This window comes from Rhinoderma darwinii, chromosome 3, assembly GCF_050947455.1.
Source record: "Rhinoderma darwinii isolate aRhiDar2 chromosome 3, aRhiDar2.hap1, whole genome shotgun sequence".
NCBI lineage: Eukaryota > Metazoa > Chordata > Amphibia > Anura > Rhinodermatidae > Rhinoderma > Rhinoderma darwinii.
In genome coordinates, this window is record NC_134689.1 from 110280570 (window position 1) to 110300352 (window position 19783).

General features: G+C 40.0%; 1 protein-coding gene across 1 annotated transcript; it reads left to right on the forward strand.

The window, feature by feature from the left end:
- Positions 1 to 2350: 2350 nt before the first annotated feature.
- On the forward strand, positions 2351 to 12030 carry SPRY4 (sprouty RTK signaling antagonist 4). Its single transcript, XM_075856547.1, has 2 exons — positions 2351 to 2533; positions 7858 to 12030. Exon 2 carries the CDS (start codon positions 7898 to 7900, stop codon positions 8789 to 8791), a length of 894 nt encoding a protein of 297 aa, XP_075712662.1. The 5' UTR covers positions 2351 to 2533; positions 7858 to 7897; the 3' UTR covers positions 8792 to 12030.
- The last annotated feature ends 7753 nt before the right edge of the window (positions 12031 to 19783 follow it).

Here is a 19783-nt window from a genome sequence, read left to right on the forward strand (position 1 = left end):
TGGGGAGCCGGCCAAGGAGGCAATTTTTTGTTCTGTCAGATGCTTTCTCGAAGCTACAAAATGCACAGCCAGTATAAAACTAGTAGAAATAATAAAGATATCCAGTTATGCATAATAAAAAACAATCTTATGGTCATCTAACTTCTAAATATGAACCGGGTCAGTTCTAGTTGAATTTCTTGGTACAGGAATAAAATGCTCATATTTACGGAGTATTGACAGAATTCTTGCTTATTACGGTAAAGGTGAAACATCCGCTATACGGTTACATAGCAAGACACTCGTGAAATATTTTCTAGCCTACTTTGTAAACAGTTGGTCTCCATAACACAGGTAATCGTCTTCAATTAACGAAGTTGTGTTGGTGATAAAGGGTACGAGCTGTGGGGGAAACAAAAAGCTAAAGATCTAGCACTTATCTCACGCACATGAACTTATAGACCCATGTTCAGACTGTAAAATGCTCAACGTAACAAATCATAGGAAACTTATGTTTGTCACACAGGATCAAATACCTGAACAAGCGGTCACCAGGCATAGAGGAAATGATAGGAGGTGACAATCATATTGAAATTAGTAGAAAAAAACAAAACAAAAAAACGGGAGAAGTGGCAAAAGTATTACTAAAAAAAAAAGCCTCTAAATAATAAACTATATGAACCAACATTAAAAATAGTAGGATCTATTATGATTAATTAGCAATACAAATTCGATAAAACAGACAAATATTTACATTCGTGAGATCTTTTTCACTTTTGTGTGACCAGAGCCTCAAATTATGTTTTTAAGCAGAAATGAAAGCAAATAATAGGAGTATAGTAATACAAATAAGGCCTAAATAGAGATCCACACATAACAGAATAGGTCAAATATAGTCTTTTTAACATCTGAACTTATATATCACTTCAGATATGTTCTGCTGTGTTTGTGTGGGTTTTCTTCACTCCAAAAATTACTTCGCTTCCTTTGAAATGGTCCCTAATGTCTGTATCTGGGACTAAGAAAATAGATTGCAAGCCATACTACAGACAGGGCCGGATGGGAGTCCAGAACTGAAGGATATCTCAGCATTCACTATGAACGAAGGATCACCCAGACAATTCAGAAAACACATCAAGGCAAGCAATTTGGTGGAGGTTTTCATTTTGACTGTAAGGCAGAGTTCACACGATGTTGTTGCGGATTTGATTCAGTTCTCACCCTTTTGCATTGCAAAGGCTAAAATCCGCAATGAAAATGTGCGACAAATTCCGCAATGTGTGAACTCAGCCTTAACAATCAATGGCCGGTATATTCAATGTCCCTCACAGGAATAAATGATCTCATCAAATTGCCAAATACATATTCTACGTGACTTCTGGAAGAAAAGCTTAAAATACACAACTCCACCATCACAATCACCAATCCTGGTCTTGCTCGGATATAATTTCTTAGCAATTTAAATGAATATCCGATTTGGTGTAATAGACAAACATTGGGGGTTTTACATGAAGTGTCATCGGGTCTGTAGCCATCTGATGTTACAGAAATATGCCAACGCCTGGTAACAGCACGTGCCGCTGCGCTTTTCTAATAAACATCCAATCTTGTGGAGGGCGCTGGAATATCCCGGCCATTCAGCAATGAACATAGTAATCTAAAGCGGCAAGAACGCATTATATACACATGTATATATATATACCCTGAGACGGAAGCACATATGGGTATACAGCAGCCCCAGCTGTCATGTCTGGAAGGGAAAGATGCCGGTGACATGTCAGCAGGATGGACAGCATGTTTACTCATCACCAATGATTCTCCATCCATGTGTGCTTAGGACTGCAGGCTGCCGCCCACGGTTAGTGGCAGAGGAGGGGGGGGGGAGGGGAGGGTTACCTATTTATGCCAGGAACATCACTGCTGGAACATATTACAGAGGATGTATATACATGTCAACAATCCGATGTTCACATGATCTGAACCATTGCGTTATTCTATACGCGGCTTCTATACTGCCGGGATGAAGCGGGCGATATGATATTAATAGCACACTAGATGGGCTCATCCATGAATGCTGGCGCTCCCTCTCACCCCTCCCCCTTCCTTCAGGGCCTGCAATACACGCGCAGTTTATTCAGCTGTCTCCCATTCATAAAACATAGCCCCGCTCGCAATGAACGCACAGGTTAGGTTCCGGTCTTCATTCATAAAGAAATCAGGTTATGCGCAGGCGCACTTGTGCGCTGCGCCCACCCCCATTCATAAGAATCGCGCGGAGGGGAGGGGAGAAGCGCGCGTGCGCTCTGGCCTCTTCCCTCCCATTCATAAGAAGTGTGTGGGATTAGGGGCATGCGCAGTGCGGCTTATCCCTCCCATTCATAAAAAAGCCATTTTCCCAGGGAGTTGCAACATCGAAAGCGAAAAGGGAGCTGACAGCAGAGGAGCTATGCAGCCCGGATCATCAGGACTAATGCTGAGGGTTCCCATGTTCACAGCTACGGACATTGCGACATTTTCGGATTATTGAGACATGAGCCTTGCTGCAGTGCTACAAGTAAGCGCATTATATATATAGAATTTCTGTGTATTTCTGCAGGGTGCATGTATAGGTGTGTTTTATGGCCAGGGCACAGTGTCCTCTCTTATCAGCCTGCTATAGTCCCCTCAGGACTGGGGGATTCCACTCTGCTGCTTTGGCAGTGTATTGTGTATGTCAATAGCGTTTCTGCTGGTGATCTGTCTTGGGGGGAGGGGGTGCAGTGCTGCAGGAGATCCCTGCACTGGAAATGCAGTGCATGCAGTCACAGCTGCTTAGAGGGATTCATCAAGTCAGGAGTAAAGATTATATTCAGTGACTAAAGTATTCACCCCCAGCTGGGGGCCAGGTCCAACCTTCCCCGATGCCCCTCGCAGCTCATATGTGAGAGTGACCGCAGGATTCTTCTAGATCTGTCTATTTTTTATTTATTTTTTTATGCATATAACCTATACATAGTCTTTTTTTATGGTGAGCTTAGATGTTACCTGATGGCCTGAATACAGAATACTAGTCCTTGTCGGAGAAATGCACGATAGATCGTTTACCTACTTCATATTTTATTTGTTTTCGATTGAATTGTCACCGATCGACTTGTCAGATGTCCCTGTGATCAGATCTGTTGTCAGGGTAGGAGCAGGGCTGCAGATTGCCGTTCATGTCCCATTCGTACTAGTGATGACGCATGATGCATTATTTCTGGGCAGGCGATCATGGATCTCCTTATGTGAGCAGCCCCACATTCTGCAATCCTACATGTGACGTTCTGTGCACTATCTCTGGGGTGTCTTCTACCTGGGGATATAAGGTTTTGCAATCATAGATGAGACGATTTTAGGCTTCTGGAGAGAAGGCCCAGAGTTGTTCTTCGCAGACACATTACACATCCAGACCTTGTACTGTTCTACCAATGCAGCAGCCTTTTTCAATCAGAATTTCAATCACAATTTCATGACTTTCTTTCCCCATTGTTATTATATATATATATATCTATATCTCCTTTATCATATATCTTTACATGATGGGAAATGGAGCTATAGCTGTATATACTACATGCAGGATCTACATGTATTGGGGGTGATCATATGTATAACGCAGCTGCAGTATGCAGAGAATTGGGAAATTCTCATTATTTTATATTGCAGGCTATAGTAGAAGATCTATAGAAATCTATTTCTTGTATCCGATGACTATGTGATTATTCCTTTCTGATAAAACCCTAGCAGATGCTGTTTTTTTGCAGACCGTATCTTCAGTTAATGTTTAAGCGTTTACAAATGGCTGCTGCACTGCTCATTTAAAGGGATATGAAGGGTGAGATCTGGCGGTAAAGGGTTAAATACAATTAGTAGGTTTAGTAGCTCATGTTGTTTATGAGGATTTATATTTAGTTTCTATGGTGCAGTATAGATTTAAAAAATGTCTGTTGTATACAGTGCGCTGTCAGTGCCAGGTTGTGCCAGTTGTGACATATGAAAAGTCATTGTGCAAAATAGGGTTGATGTTACGCAGTTCCATGCTGTAGAATAAAGAAAGAGGGAAGAGATGAAGAAAACGAACGCCAAATGAGTGATTGTCTTATAGATAATATGATTTCTTGATCTATTGGGCTACACTATAATGCCAATACACAGATATATAATGCCATATGCCAACCTATTTGATGGATTTTCTGATAAGCTTTGGTCTGGGATTTGTATTGGGCACGTTGTATATAAGGTCTTCATGACTGACTAGTGTTATTCATTATAAACTTCGGTGTTAAATTTTGATGAATTTTATTATTTGAAGGTAGATTTATTGGCGACCATTACCCTGCATTTTCACCACTCGTAATCACAATGGTGTAGTAGCTCATCCATTCAGCATATAGCTAATTATAGAGCCATTGAAGGCATAATTTACTGCAGGCTGCTCTGCCATTATCCGAGCAGGGCTCCATTCATAAGCTTTTACTGGGTTTTTCATAGTAAGCGTTTTTACTGATGCCAAGAGTTAACCTTGGTGAAATCCCTGGTAAATGCTTTAACAGCACGAATATTTCTGCTTTTATAGGAGTTTTTAAAGATTGCTAACAACCACATCTTTAATGTGTGTGTGTGTGTGTGTGTGTGTGTATATATATATATATATATCATACACACCCTTTTTCTGAAAGCAATTTAATTTAGTGCATTGTGACTACAAATAACTACCGTAGTTGCCATGTCCTAGAGCTGACCAATTTTATTTATGCAGGACAGTTATTATATATTGTACTTAAACGTCTAAGATGCATTTTGACGTATTCGCTGTTAATAGTAGGTATATTACTAGTATAGAATTACTTGCATTTGGGCTATTCCGAATGTGCGCATGTACTCTAGTGCCATTGGTCAATTATTTTATTCATTGATTGATATATTTTCAGTACAACCTGTATATGGATCTTGTGACTCCTTAGGAGGTGAAAAGGCTACCGTGGACAAACACAATATGAACAAGTGGCATTTGTGTGAATTGAACAGAGTGCTGTCAATCATTTGCATCTTCTATCTATTCTATTAGACAATAAGGACATCCTAGTAGAAGTGACTTCTTCTCATGTCCCTCTGGACCATTATCTGAATTCTAGGAGATTGCTGATAATTAGGTTTGCATATAGCAAGTTACATGGAAGTCACATTCTGCTCCATCTGTTTTGTGATGAATGACAATTAGCAGATAGTTGCAGTGTGCTAGTTCAATGGGTGATGCTTCATTCTTATCAATGTCTGGCAGATTATCAGTGACCTGCTAAAAGGATGTGGTGGTGTCAAAGCTGTTATAGCCCTATCTGATTGAGAGGAAGTGGTTAATTACATGGAAGTGTTTCACGGCCAGTTTTGATAAACTAGTATCTTCTTCTTTTTTAACTAGTTATATCGGTTAGAGTCGGGCCTGGCAGGTATATCTACCATTGAATTAATCTCTCTACCATCTGTTGAGAGACTGGCCAATCTGTAACCTCCTGTTAGAGATATATAGATGACGCTACCTGTTCTTGCATTTTACAGCGTTTTAAATTTATCACTAAATAGGAATTTTGTTGAGCTTCAGACAGCACTACGCATGATGGGTGCATAAGTAGGGGCCCAACCTGATCTCAGTTGTGAAGACGTACTATTCATTTTCTTTTGGCCTGAAAGTAAAAAAATAAAAATTTTCTCCAAACTGGTGTGCATAGTACTTCTTCACTAAATAGGAATGTCAATATGTTACTGTTTGTCATTGATTTCATGTTTACTTATTTCTTATTGCTATTTTAATTCAGTTGCTGCTATTTTACACAATATTTTATATTTTGAAGTTCATGCTACCAATAGATTAACTATAGCAACATTGTCCGGGAGGTGCTGAAAAAAAATCTAAATTGAAAGTGGATAATTGTCATCTTCCATTTAGAAATCAATTTCCCAGTGTTCCGCATCTGCCTACAATTCCTGTTAGGGTATGTGCACACACACTAATTACGTCCGTAATTGACGGACGTATTTCGGCCGCAAGTCCCGGACCGAACTCAGTGCAGGGAGCCGGGCTCCTAGCATCATACATATGTACGATGCTAGGAGCCCCTGCCTCTCCGTGGAACTACTGTCCCGTACTGAAAACATGATTACAGTACGGGACAGTTGTCCTGCAGAGAGGCAGGGACTCCTAGCATCGTATATAACTATGATGCTAGGAGCCCGGCTCCCTGCACTATGTTCGGTCCGGTACTTGCGGCCGAAATACGTCCGTAAATTACGGACGTAATTAGTGTGTGTGCACATACCCTTAGAGCTCCTAGTAAAGACCTTGTTTTTAACTTCAATGATAAGACTTTTATGAATTTTGTCCAGTCATTTATAGTTGCAGGGTTATATGCTTATGCTTCTCACAATCTAGAGTTGAAAGAACAGGACTAACATGTCCTCAGTTTTTTACAGGGGGCGACACTCAGTGTTTTATCCGGAGTGGGGGGGGGGGGGCGTGCGTGGGCACTCCTGTGCAGTCTGCTTTAACAGCTGTGGTGGCAGATGTGGTTGCAGTGGGAGCATCAGCTTGTAAAGTACTAAAATGCTTTTGAGTCACCTGTTTTGTCATAAGCCCAGCGTGTTGCATATGTAATCGATCAGAACACAGTTGCCTCATAAAAATAATGAGAAATAGCTTCCTGTTTTTGTAGCTCAGTGAAAACCTATTACACTGTTGGATACTGAGATCAAGGTTGTTGTATTCTGCTATGCTCTGAATTATTATTCTTTTGTTAGGTGTAGCGCCCTGCGAGCCATCGACAACTTGATGAGAACAGTTCTAACACTCTTCTCCCCTGTAGTAATGGAGATTTTAGCGCAACCAGCGTTTACTGTAATTACTTGAAACGTTTCCCTACGATGCACCAATAAGTGTATTCTTATATGTGCACTTCCCCTTTAAGTGGTTCTCAAACACTGCTTACAAACAAAAAGTTGCTCGACAAGGAAGCACTACGTCTCATAGAAAACAATGTGCACTTTCTAAGTTGGAGCCGGGCCGTATCCGCTCTTTGATTTAAGCTTAGTTGCTTCCTGTGCTCTTTTGACTTGCATAGCTGTTGGGTAACTGGATAGATTCCAGTTCTGAACTGCTCTCTTTCGATGAAATCAGAAACTAAAGCAACACGACGAGTCAGCCATTCTATAAAAATGTGCTTGTTGTTTTGAGTTGGTATGAAGAAAATGCTGCATGTTAGATGAGTCGCGGGCAGATATCTCTGGAAATGTGCACATCTGTACGGAGGTATAGTAAACTGCGATTTGTAGAAAAATTATCTAATTCAATGACTATTCTGCAATTTACGTTTTTGTTTTCATTTGGATGGTATTCTTTTCTGCATTCATTTATATCAGCCGTTTGTTAGGGGTGTGCTAAGTTCTATACAAGCAGAGTAGTTGTGTATGTGTTGTGGGTAAACCTGTATAGCTTTTAGACAGTTACTGCGTGGACTAGCGTTGAACGAGGGGTTTTATTTAAGTTGACCTGCAAAATGTTAAAACAATGTAACCAATAGAACACTTATTTCTCCAGTCGTAATAATCATTTTATTTGTAGACATAAGATTCTGGCCTAATATAAAAGAATGAAATATTACTAATCATTTTACTGTTTTGGCCATAATTCTAGCATCTGTATAGCTCCTTCCTTTTTTCCTATGTGGCCTCTTTACTGTCAGCAGCCACATACAAACATCAATGTGGTGAGGAGCCTTAACAAATCTGACAATCCATGTTTTAAGCAGGTTAAATGCTTTGTGATATGAAGTGACAAGTTGCTAAAAAGACATTCTTGTTTTTGTTTTTCAGATTTTCTAAGAGATCTTCATATCAATCACAGCATAAGCCAATGGATTCCAGGATTCCTCACAGCATCACCATTGTGCCCAATGCAGTCATGGTGCAGCCTCTACTGGATGGTCGAGTTCCATATGGCAGGTTACAGCACCCGCTTACCATCCTGCCTATCGATCAGATGAAAACCACCCATCTGGAAAATGATTACATTGACAACCCAGCTCTTACCCAGCTGGCCAGTCAGAAACTCAGTAGGGGCCCTCATGAGCCAATGCTCATCAATCAACATTTGCAGAGGTGTGAGGCTGATATCACCCACCCTTGGATATCATTCAGCGGGCGCCCCAGCTCCATTAGCAGCAGCAGTAGCACTTCTTCAGATCAGAGACTCTTGGATCACATGGCTCCGCCTCCAGTGGTGGATCAGTCGCCACCCAGGGCAGTAAGGATACAGCCTAAAGTAATCAATTGTAAGCCTCAGGATGTGAAAGGCCCCATGGCCCAAGAACTAGACAAGCACTATTTACTTTGTGAGGCCTGTGGTAAATGTAAATGCAAAGACTGTACTACCCCACGGACCTTACCTTCCTGCTGGGTTTGCAACCAGGAATGTCTGTGTTCAGCGCAGAATCTGGTCAACTACTCTACTTGTATGTGTCTGGTCAAGGGAGTCCTCTACCACTGCACCAATGAAGATGATGAAGGCTCCTGCGCAGATCACCCATGTTCTTGTTCTCACTCCAACTGCTGTGCTCGCTGGTCTTTCATGAGTGCCTTATCATTGGTCCTTCCTTGCTTGCTATGCTATCTTCCAGCCACCGGGTGCGTTAAGCTTTCACAGAAATGCTATGACCAGGCAAGTCGACCTGGTTGTCGGTGCAAAAATACAAACAGTGTCATGTGCAAATCACCAGAAGCAGTCAGCAGACCAGAGAAGCCATTCTGAGACTGTGAGCTTGTTTTATGAATTTTGTTACAAAGATGCATCATGCAGGAAAAAGACTCCAGACAGAATATTCTCACCCGAGGCTTTAATTTCATAGTTTCTTAAATAAGAGTGTCCAGCAACACTCAGTATTACACAGCGGAAGAGGAGGAAATGCATATTGTGTATTGCTGCTGCTGTGAACCATTCCCATATCCTGTGTGCTTACTAGATAGCCATGAGAAATCTCTTCAAGCTACTAGCTACCTGTATTTTATCTACACCTACCATTAGAAAACAAGATTTGCGCTTCTCAGTTAGCATGGAAGCGAGCCAGCTACAGTTCTTCCTCACAAGCTTCTTTCTTTGTTTTTAAGCTAAAATTTTCAGTGTACGGCTCATTCACACCTTCATGGATGTGCGCGGGCTCAACTGAGATTTTGTTGTGTAACATTTTTGTGTCTGTGGTTTTATTGTTGTTTTTGTATTTTTTTATATACTGTACATGTATTCGTTTTCCAAGTATTTTACAAGTATTTTTTTATATTTTTGGCTAATGAAGGCAAATGGGAGATAAGAGTGCCAAGGGTACTGATGCAATCAACATTGTGGTGACAGGAAGGAATTTACTATACCTCTTCCTCCGTTCTGTTGAGTTTGTTCCGCCCTGCCTATTATTAGCGAGCCATGCTGCCCTTTTCTAACACTCCTTACTGTTGATGGGAAAACTGTCTTTCCCTCTGCTCACTAGATGACAAAATCTCACATGGGGGGGGTTCTACCAGTCCCACCATAAAAAAAAAATATCTCGGGAGGGATTCACTAGTTAACACTTTAGTGACTAGTGAATATTCCCAGCCCTGGCAGCACTGGGTCATTGATCATGTTAAATAAATGCCAATATTACCAGCTTAACCCCTCTCGTGCCACACTTTAGTGCATTGCAGGACACAACTATTGTGCTGCTCTTTTTCGTGTAATAAAGAAGGAAATCGGCTGCACTACGGCTGGGAAAATAAGAGCACAATACCCATTTTGTAACGAGAGACCACAAAAGCATAGTGTTCAGGAAAGTAACACGGAGGAACATTTATCCATCACACAATAACCAACAACTTCATTTTTATTCATTGTCATTATTATGGAAATTGAAACTTGCATGTTAACTTTATTTGTTTTCTTTGCTGCTGCTCTCTACCTTAGCCCTATTGTAAAATAGCACCTTGTATATCTGTGTAAATATACATAGAGAGATACAAAAATGTCTGTTTCGGAGTTCTGTATCTACCAGGGAAAGGTCAGTGGAGCTATGGAGAAATTCACCCATGTGCGTTGCTGTGGTTGTACTATTTTAATATTTTCTATATGATTTCAATTCATGATGACTGGTATCTCACTCACACAAGGGTGAATTTTGGCATCTCTCTACAGTAACCAGCCGTACTTTCTGGCAACTAATAGGTGCTCGTCTCACTAAAATACCATGTAGTTTCTGCGATATAGGGGAAACTTCATTAGCGTATGGATGTGTTTCATTTACGTTAAATTGCTGTATTTAAACCACATTTTTTTTGCAACATATATTTTTTTTGTGTCACGTTACAAAGCCCATAAAGGGTTAATGGTACAAGATGTGACAACTTTTTATTCATCTTTTACAGTGACCACTCATGTAGCAGCTTTTTATGCAAGTGACTTTATAAAAAATAATATATATATATATTCTAGAGGTTACTAAATAGGTCACTCGTAGGTTTTTCCTCGTATTATTTTATTTTTCAATACTGCTGCAAATCAAGCACTTTGTCGCGTTAGACATATTTATTTTTTTATTTTTTTTAATTTAAATAGGATGGAAATCTTTTATCTTAAGAAGGTACTGACACCCTTCAGATCTCGCAGCTATGCGTGAAGTTTCCCCCTTTAGAGCGGTAAACTGCCTTGGTATTGGGATCTTTGCTAAATGTTTTGTTGATTTGGACATTTTTCACTTTGTTTGAATATTACATAGCATTACACCTTAAACCGTAAACTTATTTACTATACCGTTATTTTGTGCCAATGATAAACACTTAATAATTACATATAGGATCTTTGTACACTTATTAAAATCCTAGAGGTCTCTAGCAAATTCCTTTTTTATATTACGTGGTCATGGTGTGCCATGCTAAACCTACGACTGTAAAGTCGAAGGTCATTAGTGCTCACTAGACACCCACGTATACATACACACATCCATGATAATGGGGCAGTCAATTGGCCGTGTGAACCATAACATAAAAACTGATATTTTAGTGCCAAATTCCAGTATTTCCCTGTTTGAGTATGCAAACGTCTTATCAAACAGGGTGTCCTTAACATGTAGTCACAGACTATTAAAATTATCTCTAGCAAAAACATTATAAGCTTAAGTCCATCGCCTCAAGATAAGCTAATATGTAAAAGTAAATCATGTATGCATCGTAAATTATTTGTCAACATTTGTAATTATTTTTCTGAAGATTTTCAATGGAAATTGTTTAGAGAATTCCATTTATGTTCTGCAAGACCCCAGGTAAAAACTATTGGTGTGGAAGCCATGTCCAATTATCTTCATTTGTGAGATTTTACTACAGAATCCACTAAGCAAAATATACCTAGAGCGGCCCAGATTCGAAATGGCATCCCTTACCTGTGTTCAGAGGGGGGCAGATATTTTACGGGTCGAACGAGCATTTATATAGCCTTATTGTATATCCATGTACACAGCGGCTTATTGATTTAATTGGAGCCATTCTAATTATTGAAGAATACAACAGAATTACCCCAGTGGTGTCACTGCTTCCTAGTGAATTATTTGGTTGGTTAAGCTCACAAAATGACTGCTCCTCAACATATAGGTACAATATGGCCTTAAATGGTTTTGGTTTTAAACCTAAATTTTAAAGGTTGTAATTATGAAAATTATCAATTTTATTTATTGCTTTATTATAATTATTTTGTTGGTGGCTGGCATAACACTAAACTGTTTTGGATAAATAAAATGCCATTGTCCATAAACCAATGTGCAATTTGTTCACTAACACCAGTATAAAGTTTCTCTATTCAAGATGTTTTGTTGAAAGATTCACTCCATGGAAGAAATGTATACGCTGAATTGTTTCATTTGTATAGAATATTTATTTTGAAGCTCTATTTTAATAGTATTTATTTTAGAAAGTCTACTATTGTAAGAGTTCTTCTGTTTGTGAAGAAAAACACAAGTTAAAAACTGAATGTACTGATCTAGAAATATATAAATATATATATAAATATAATTATATATTGTTGAATATACAAAATGTCTCCTGTTTTTTCTTTGGTCCATGAATGTTTTTCACACACGTCTACAATATTCATACACATTGGAACATGCTGAGGAGGAGATTTTGCTGCATTTAGTGATCAAATATTAAACTAGAGGTGTCTCACGTAAAGAAGCCCTAGGGATATGTTCACACGGCCTATTTTCGGCCATTTTTCGCGCCGTAAACGGCCGAAAAATCGGAGGCAGAACGCCTCCAAACATCTGCCCATTGATTTCAATGGGAAAACGGCGTTCTGTTCCGACGGAGCGTTTTTGGGCCGTTTTTTACGCGTAAAAAAAATGGCCGCGAAAAAAGTGCAGGACGTTTTTGGAGCCATTTTCCATAGATTGTATTGAAAAAAGCTCCAAAAACGGGCGTGAAAATTGTGAGTGACACAAAAAACGTTTGAAAATCAGGAGCGGTTTTCTCTTGAAAACAGCTCCGTATTTTGAGACTTTTTTTGACTCTGCGTGTGAACATACCCTAATAGGGCATATAGGATTCATAGAGATGGGTCCTCCGCTCTGAACCTACCGCTATGTACCAGAAAAGAGAGTGGGGCCCGTCCATGTATTACTTGGTTTGCCATTCATCTAAATGGCCAGCATGTATTGCTAAATCTCCCCTACAGATAGCTCATTGCAGGTGCAAATAGATACAAGAGCAGCACAAAAGGCCAAAGGTTTCTCTTACTGATATTGTGTGGGCAAGCCTTGAGGACCTCGACCCCCGATTCAGAAATTCAAAAGATAGGCAGCACTCCATACCATTGGTTCAAGTAAAAAAAAAAAAAGGTTTATTCACCCATATGAAAAATTGCGACGTTTCAGCCCCAACATGGGCCTTTCTCAGAGGAAGGAGTGCTGTCTATCTTTTGAATTTCTTCATTACAGGTGCAAATAGATTCTATTTAAAAAGGGATTTTCTTTGTGAGAGAATACCCTTTTAAGTTAACATTAGGATATGTAAAGTGTGGGCATGGAGCACACTTTGGGCAATCGTCTGTAGCTGCATCACAGAGTATACTAGGAAGTGAGGCTCTGTTCACATCTTGTTAATTATTTTCCGACAGGTTTTATAGTGGTTGTCTCAGGGCAGACATTAGTGGCATATTGATAGTGGTATATCATTATCTGATTTGGTGAGGGTCCAACTGCTGTCATTGGTAGAGCAAAGTGGCAGCGGTGGTAGTAAATCACCATGCCACTTTGCCTCCTGTTGGTTCTGTCCGATTTTTCCGAGGTTGGCTATTGACTACAATGGAGAGATCATGCATCCTCCGAAGAAAGCAGGGCAGAGGTCACAGGAGACTAAGTAGTATGGGGCTTTCCTAGCACCACTGACATTTATTCTTCTTGTGATTTTGGGGGTCACAGTGGTCTGACCTTACAATTTGGATATTGGAGGTATATCCTAGGGATATACCACCAATGTCTATCCTGATGAAACCCATTCAAGTTGCTTTTTGATGCTCGGATTGGCACTCGTTTGCTCCTTTCACAAGGAGTCCGTATTGGGACGCGCGCTCTTTACTCCGATCGCTTGTCTCCATACATTTCTATCATGGCGGCCGAGAGATGTGCTGCCGACAACAATAATATTTTCGGCTAAATATCGTTGCCCTGTTAATTGCCCGTGTAAAAGGGCCTTAGGGTAATTTATGGGTAAAAGTCCTATTTGCCATGATCTCCCTATTTCTAAATAAACTTTTATTTCCAGTTAGGCACACAAACATTATCAGTCTTTCCGCTCTGAAGTGATTCATTAACTTCTTTCATTATAAATCTGTATTTCCATTACCTTATACATTTCACTGAAGAATACATTGAATAGATGTCTGAATGAGATGTTTCCCAGTTCCTCAGTACCATGTAACTGCAAAATTATACAGTTTGGAGGACAACGATTGGTAATATGAATGTTGCTTTGAGAGATGGGTAACTTTAATCTTCGCTAGTCCCTTTCACATATAGGACCTTTAAAGTTTAGCACTTAATGACTTTAATTTCCTGATGCCAGAAGCTCCGTAAAGTTACTGCCCTGGGGTATCCCACAGTGAATGAACAAAATCCTCTAGTAAATGAAAAATCTATATATTTCTTAGCTTTTACTTGACGTGTTCTACTACACATCCATTGCCAAGTTTACCATAGGATTTGGTATGCTAAAACTTCTATTTCACCGTTTACACCAACAATAGGTTTTCAAGTTGAAAACTTCAGATGAACCTTCAGTGGCCCTGATATATCGTATGTTTTGTTTGTGTAAATTATATAATAATAGCAGTCATTTTCTTGAGATTAAATTTGTTATTTAAAACCTAGCACAACCTTATTTTGGAATTATTATTACTTGTCATTAATATAGCGCTCGCATATTCAGTAGGGCTGTACAAAGAATACACCCAAGTCATTACTTGTTGCCACATTTAAAGCGTATCTAACTTTTCAAAGGGCTTTTCAGAATAAGTTGTCATCTGTGTACATGAGGAATAACAGTATTTCTGTCCATTATATGACTTCTATTTTGCATTTTTTGTGTAGCAGTTTTCCCCTCGGCGGGCTCTATCTCTAATTCTCAGTTGTCTTAAAACTAGTGGGCGGAGCCTAATCTCTATCATCACTTCTGTACATTGCACACATAGAGATAGAGGAGAATCCTGCTCTCCTATCTATAAATATATAGAAGCTGCAGGAGCATGGAGGAGATCATACAGCAGTAATGAGCAGTGTAGCTGAGAATCCAGCACTGGGTGACATAGAAAGCTTACCATCATGTCTGTGTGTTTCTCGCTGTTCCTACTTCCTCCCCCTGCTCACCCCTCCATAGACTTTTATATTAAGCATGTGTGTTTGCTGATTCTCTCTCTGCTCCCCCCCCCTCTCCTTAGACTAATATAGCTCGCATTGAAGTGACACATCCCCACCTTCTTCAGCTCGTCTGTAACCAGGAACGGACAATACTTGACATCAGATTACAGGAAGGTAGACTCCTATTGGCAGTAACTTCACACAGAATTTTCATATTTAATATACAAAGTTGTTTTATTTCAGTTGTTCTACTAGTTTAGCTAAACTTGAAAAGTTAGTGTCCATTTAACATTTCTGTATCCCGGGATTGTAGTTCCTGCAGTGTCATTCCCTAAACTGTATAGGAAGCTATATTTCCCATCATTCCATGTGCAGGAAAGTCACTATGCTCAGAACAAGTGTCCTACCGTAGGTTACTCAGACTCTGGAGCAAACTCTACACTGCGCATTCACGGTCATTCTTGTCACCATCACATAATTGTGATGCATCCAGAGGGTGCAGAGACCAGTTTGTTTTTCTTCTATATCACAGGCATCCTGGATGTAACCAATAGCCCATAATATGAAGCTATTTTGTAGCAATAAACTCACCTTCTATACAATAAATCAAAGAACACAGAATTTAAACAGATGAACATTATCAAAGAAGTTGTCACAGATAAGAAGAAAATGTTCGCCCCCCCACGAACAACGCCACACATTGGCTGTCTGTCAAGTAAGCCCTATTCACATAAATGTGATTGCGTTTCAGTATCAGAAACAGCCCATGGACAAGAGTGGGGCCAGTTTTTTATGAGTATCTAGATGAGCATTTCTAGGGTCTCCTGCACACGACCATTGCCAATTTGCGAATTGCAAAACACGATTCCCAGTGGCTTCCATGTGCTGTCCGTTTTTATTGCAGGACCCATACTCTACTATGGGTGAGACGGACCGCAAATCGGACCTGTTCTATAAATTGCGGAACAGAAACCCGAATTGGCAGAAATGAATGGTTCGTGTGCATGAGCCCTAAAACGAAGATGCCCCACAGTTGTTGGTGAGGCACAGCTGGAGAAGCATGTTTGACAGACGGGATCATATGTTGCACAGAACTTTCTCTGGCTGCAACAATCTCTGGATTAGCAACATAATTAACTTCTTTTGTGCTTATTTAAATGTCCTACTGGGTTCAGGAGACAAATTTTAAGATACGTTTGTCATTTTTAACAATTTGGGCATGGGCGACGACAAATGGTGAGGCCCAGACTCCTTCAATCCTTTCTTGAAAACCTGAAAAGAAAATCTCCAAGTCAATGTTTTTTAGTTGTACACCATCAATCAAGAGTACTCTGTGATTTTCAGTTGCTCGCACTGAACTAAACCTCTCTTCCTGCCCTGACGTGTCTTGAAAAGCAGGTGTTAAGTAATTTGTGCACGCTTTTACTGACCAAGTCATTTATTCCTGTCAAAATGACTCAAAAAAGACTCCAAGACTAAGAAATTAGTTATATCATAGAATTTTATAGAGTTCCGCTCAAAAACAGAGCAAAGTTGTTTTCATTACCATGAATTAGCATCAGTAATGCTAACACTGCAACTTAAAGGCTATATACACTTTTGGAGGGAAGTTTTTTTTATTATTATTAATTATTATTATTATTATTATTAAATCAATGTGCTTTTAAGCAACTTTCAAATTTGCTTTTATTAAAAATCTTTTTTTACTTTTTAAGATACAGCTTGTATGTATCCTGTACACACAGAAGCTTTACCAGACTCTCTCAGCTGATTCCGTCAGTTTAGCTGAACTGACGCCTCGGCTGAGAATGACACGCAGGATCCAGCTAATATCATTCACATCTAAGTTATGTGACAAAATTCTGTCCATGGTCACGGTCAGAGGTGCATGGCTCGTTACAGTTTGTGTATCAGAGCTGTGTCTTCTAATGATTCCAGCACCTGTGTCTCTCAAAGTTTGTTGGCAAATGTCCTTCAGGTAAGATGAGTCCTGAATTGATGAGGCAGCTTCCAAAAGGAACCTCATTGTTCATAGGTCTGTAGATCAAGCATTGACTTCTCAGCCAACTTACTTTGATGGTTGTAACTCTCGTTTAACCTGCTAATGATATACCAAACTAGATATATATCTCAAGCCTTATTCAGACGAGCGTTAAAATCGTCCGTCACACGGCTGCCGTATTTCTATGGGGCTGTTCACACAGCCATTGTTTTAACGGACCGTCGGAACTGCCCGTGAAAAAATAGGACATGTCCTATTTTTGTCCATTTTCACGGTTCCCTAAATAGAATCAAGTCTATGAGAGATCCGTAAAGACGGGCTTGCATGGGTGCAAATCGGCCGTGAAAAACGGCCGATTTGACACACATTCCTCTGAATTAGGTTTTAAAGGGGTGCTAAAAGGCAAAAGTTAATTTACAAGTGTTTTCTGAGAAATATGTTGACATGCACGGACTTCTACATCAGACAAACCAGATCTCAGGTTCTTTATTATGACTTTGTAATCCTTGCTCATTCCCTATACGAGATACATAACTATATACAATTCTTTTATGCTGTAGATATGTCCCAGTTTTCCAGGTCAATATCTAGTCTGTTTTCCACTTTGAAAGCAATGTACTGTATATTCGAGCGCACTGGATATTTTACTCAAATCCACCATTCTTGATTGATCAGTCTAAAAATGCTGAATATAGGTGTGTGAGAGAAGCAGAAGATTTCCAGTTATGCAGGTTTATCTGTCCAAACCTTAATAAAATAATGTGTACAGGGCCTGAGGCAGGTGTAATTCTGGATAATTTATGGGTCTCAGACAGGAAGAGAGCTGCTTGCTTCATTGTGTTTGTCTCAATAAATGACATTCCGATTGTGTCTGTATGTCATTCGAAAGGCTTAGGCTGCCAGAGCACAAGTCACTACGGAGCCCACCTGCGCCTCAGGCCTCGCTGCACCAGTCAATTATGGAGACATCTGTATCTGCTAAGCACTAGAGGATTGAACAACTAACCTCATTTCCGTATGTCACTCAAAGATCGAGGTTTCTTGGGAGAAATAACAAAACAAAAAGTAGTGGTACTTAATGCAATTCAAGAAAGTTCACCACCCATATGTGACTACTCACATGGGGACACATGTATAAGGGTAGAAGTATGTACATATTTATCAAGTAATAATAATATTCTCTCCTTCTGCAGTAATTCATGCAAACTATTCGTAACCATTCCCTTGTATTCCTCTTTTGCTACACGCATAAACATTGTGAACCGTAGCTGTGCCCGGTTTGTGATTACGGCATGGATGGCCCGAGGAGTGTCGTCCGCGGACCATCCGCATTCACAGACCATGCACACACAAGAGTGCATTGAATTTAATGAGCCCGGACCGCAAATGCAGCCTGTAAAATGCCATGTCTTATTTTTTTTTGCAGTCCGGGCAATGCATTGACCGTGGAACCATGGTCGCGTGCATTGCCCATAGGATATAATGTGCCCTATATTATGCACAATTGCGGCTCCGCAATTGCGAATAGTTTACGGACGCAAATGGACTTAGGCCGCAAATGCACTTAGGAGCATATTTAATGTCCGTGATACGCGCGTGAAAATCACGCACGTCGCTTGGACCTATGCAAGTCAATGGGACCATTCAGACATTCCGTGTTTTTCACGCAGCGTGTGTCCGCTGCGTGAAACTCACTGCATGTCCTATACTTGAGCGTTTCTTTGGGCGTCGCGCATCCATTGAATTCAATGGGTGCATGAAAATCACGGACAGCACACGGACGCACATCCGTGTGTCGTGCGTGATTCGCGAAACAGTTGCTCAATAAATGAAGGGAAAAAGAAAAACACCTTCTTCATTTAATTTTGTAAATGTCAAAACCGCGTAACATAAGGATGCCCTATACGCGCGAAGATAACGCAGACACGCACCAAACACTGATGACACACGGAACTGCAACGCGCGCAAAACGCAGCGTTTTTTTACGTGTGCAAAACGGACATGTTCGTGTGAATTAGGCCTTAACATGCTATAAGTGCCTGTTCGACTGGAGACCGTGTCAACAAGGGAGGACCAAAATGTCGTAGGATACTACTGTCAAAATCGACTACTGCTTAAAGAATATTTGCTTTGATTATATAGAATTAACCTTGTGAAATATTAATAAAAATGGCACTATAATTGCAACGTTATTGGAAAGTGGCGCAACTTTCTCCTAGATCACCAATGAACCAGCAGTTGATCGCCGCCATGTCTACCGTGTTGTCTGTGATGAGACAACCCCTTTAACTTACTCCTGCATCCGGACGCATGTGCACCATGTATTTGTGAGCATCAGAACATCCATCTATGGACAGCTGCATTTATTTTGTCATTTTGGAGAAACTATGCAGTCAGTATGCCCCACAGAATACATAATGAGACAACTTCTTGACATCATATATAGTGAAGCTCTGTGGCTTTGGGACCCAGTGATGTTTGTCAAATCATGTATTATTTAATGTAAGGTTATATGCTATTCTATATTTAGGGCTCTCCTCACATTTCTGTCGCAGATTCCATAGAAAATTCTGGACAAAATAGCACAGCATGCAGCGCTATTTTGTCCGCCAAAACTGTGATTGTAATAATCAGTGCAGATGTGAACAGAGCCTAGAGTTGACACCACGTTTTTCCACCCTGTTGAAACATCCTGGATTTAAAGCTAATGTTATGGCATATTAGGAAATGCAATAAAGCAATGTAAGTAAAATAAAATTCCTGTATGGGATGAAAAATTGTATAAAAAAAGAGCACAACACACACTTTTTTAGTGATTTAGTTACTTTTATTACACATTTAGCTCCATAACAATTAATAACACACACATTTTTGG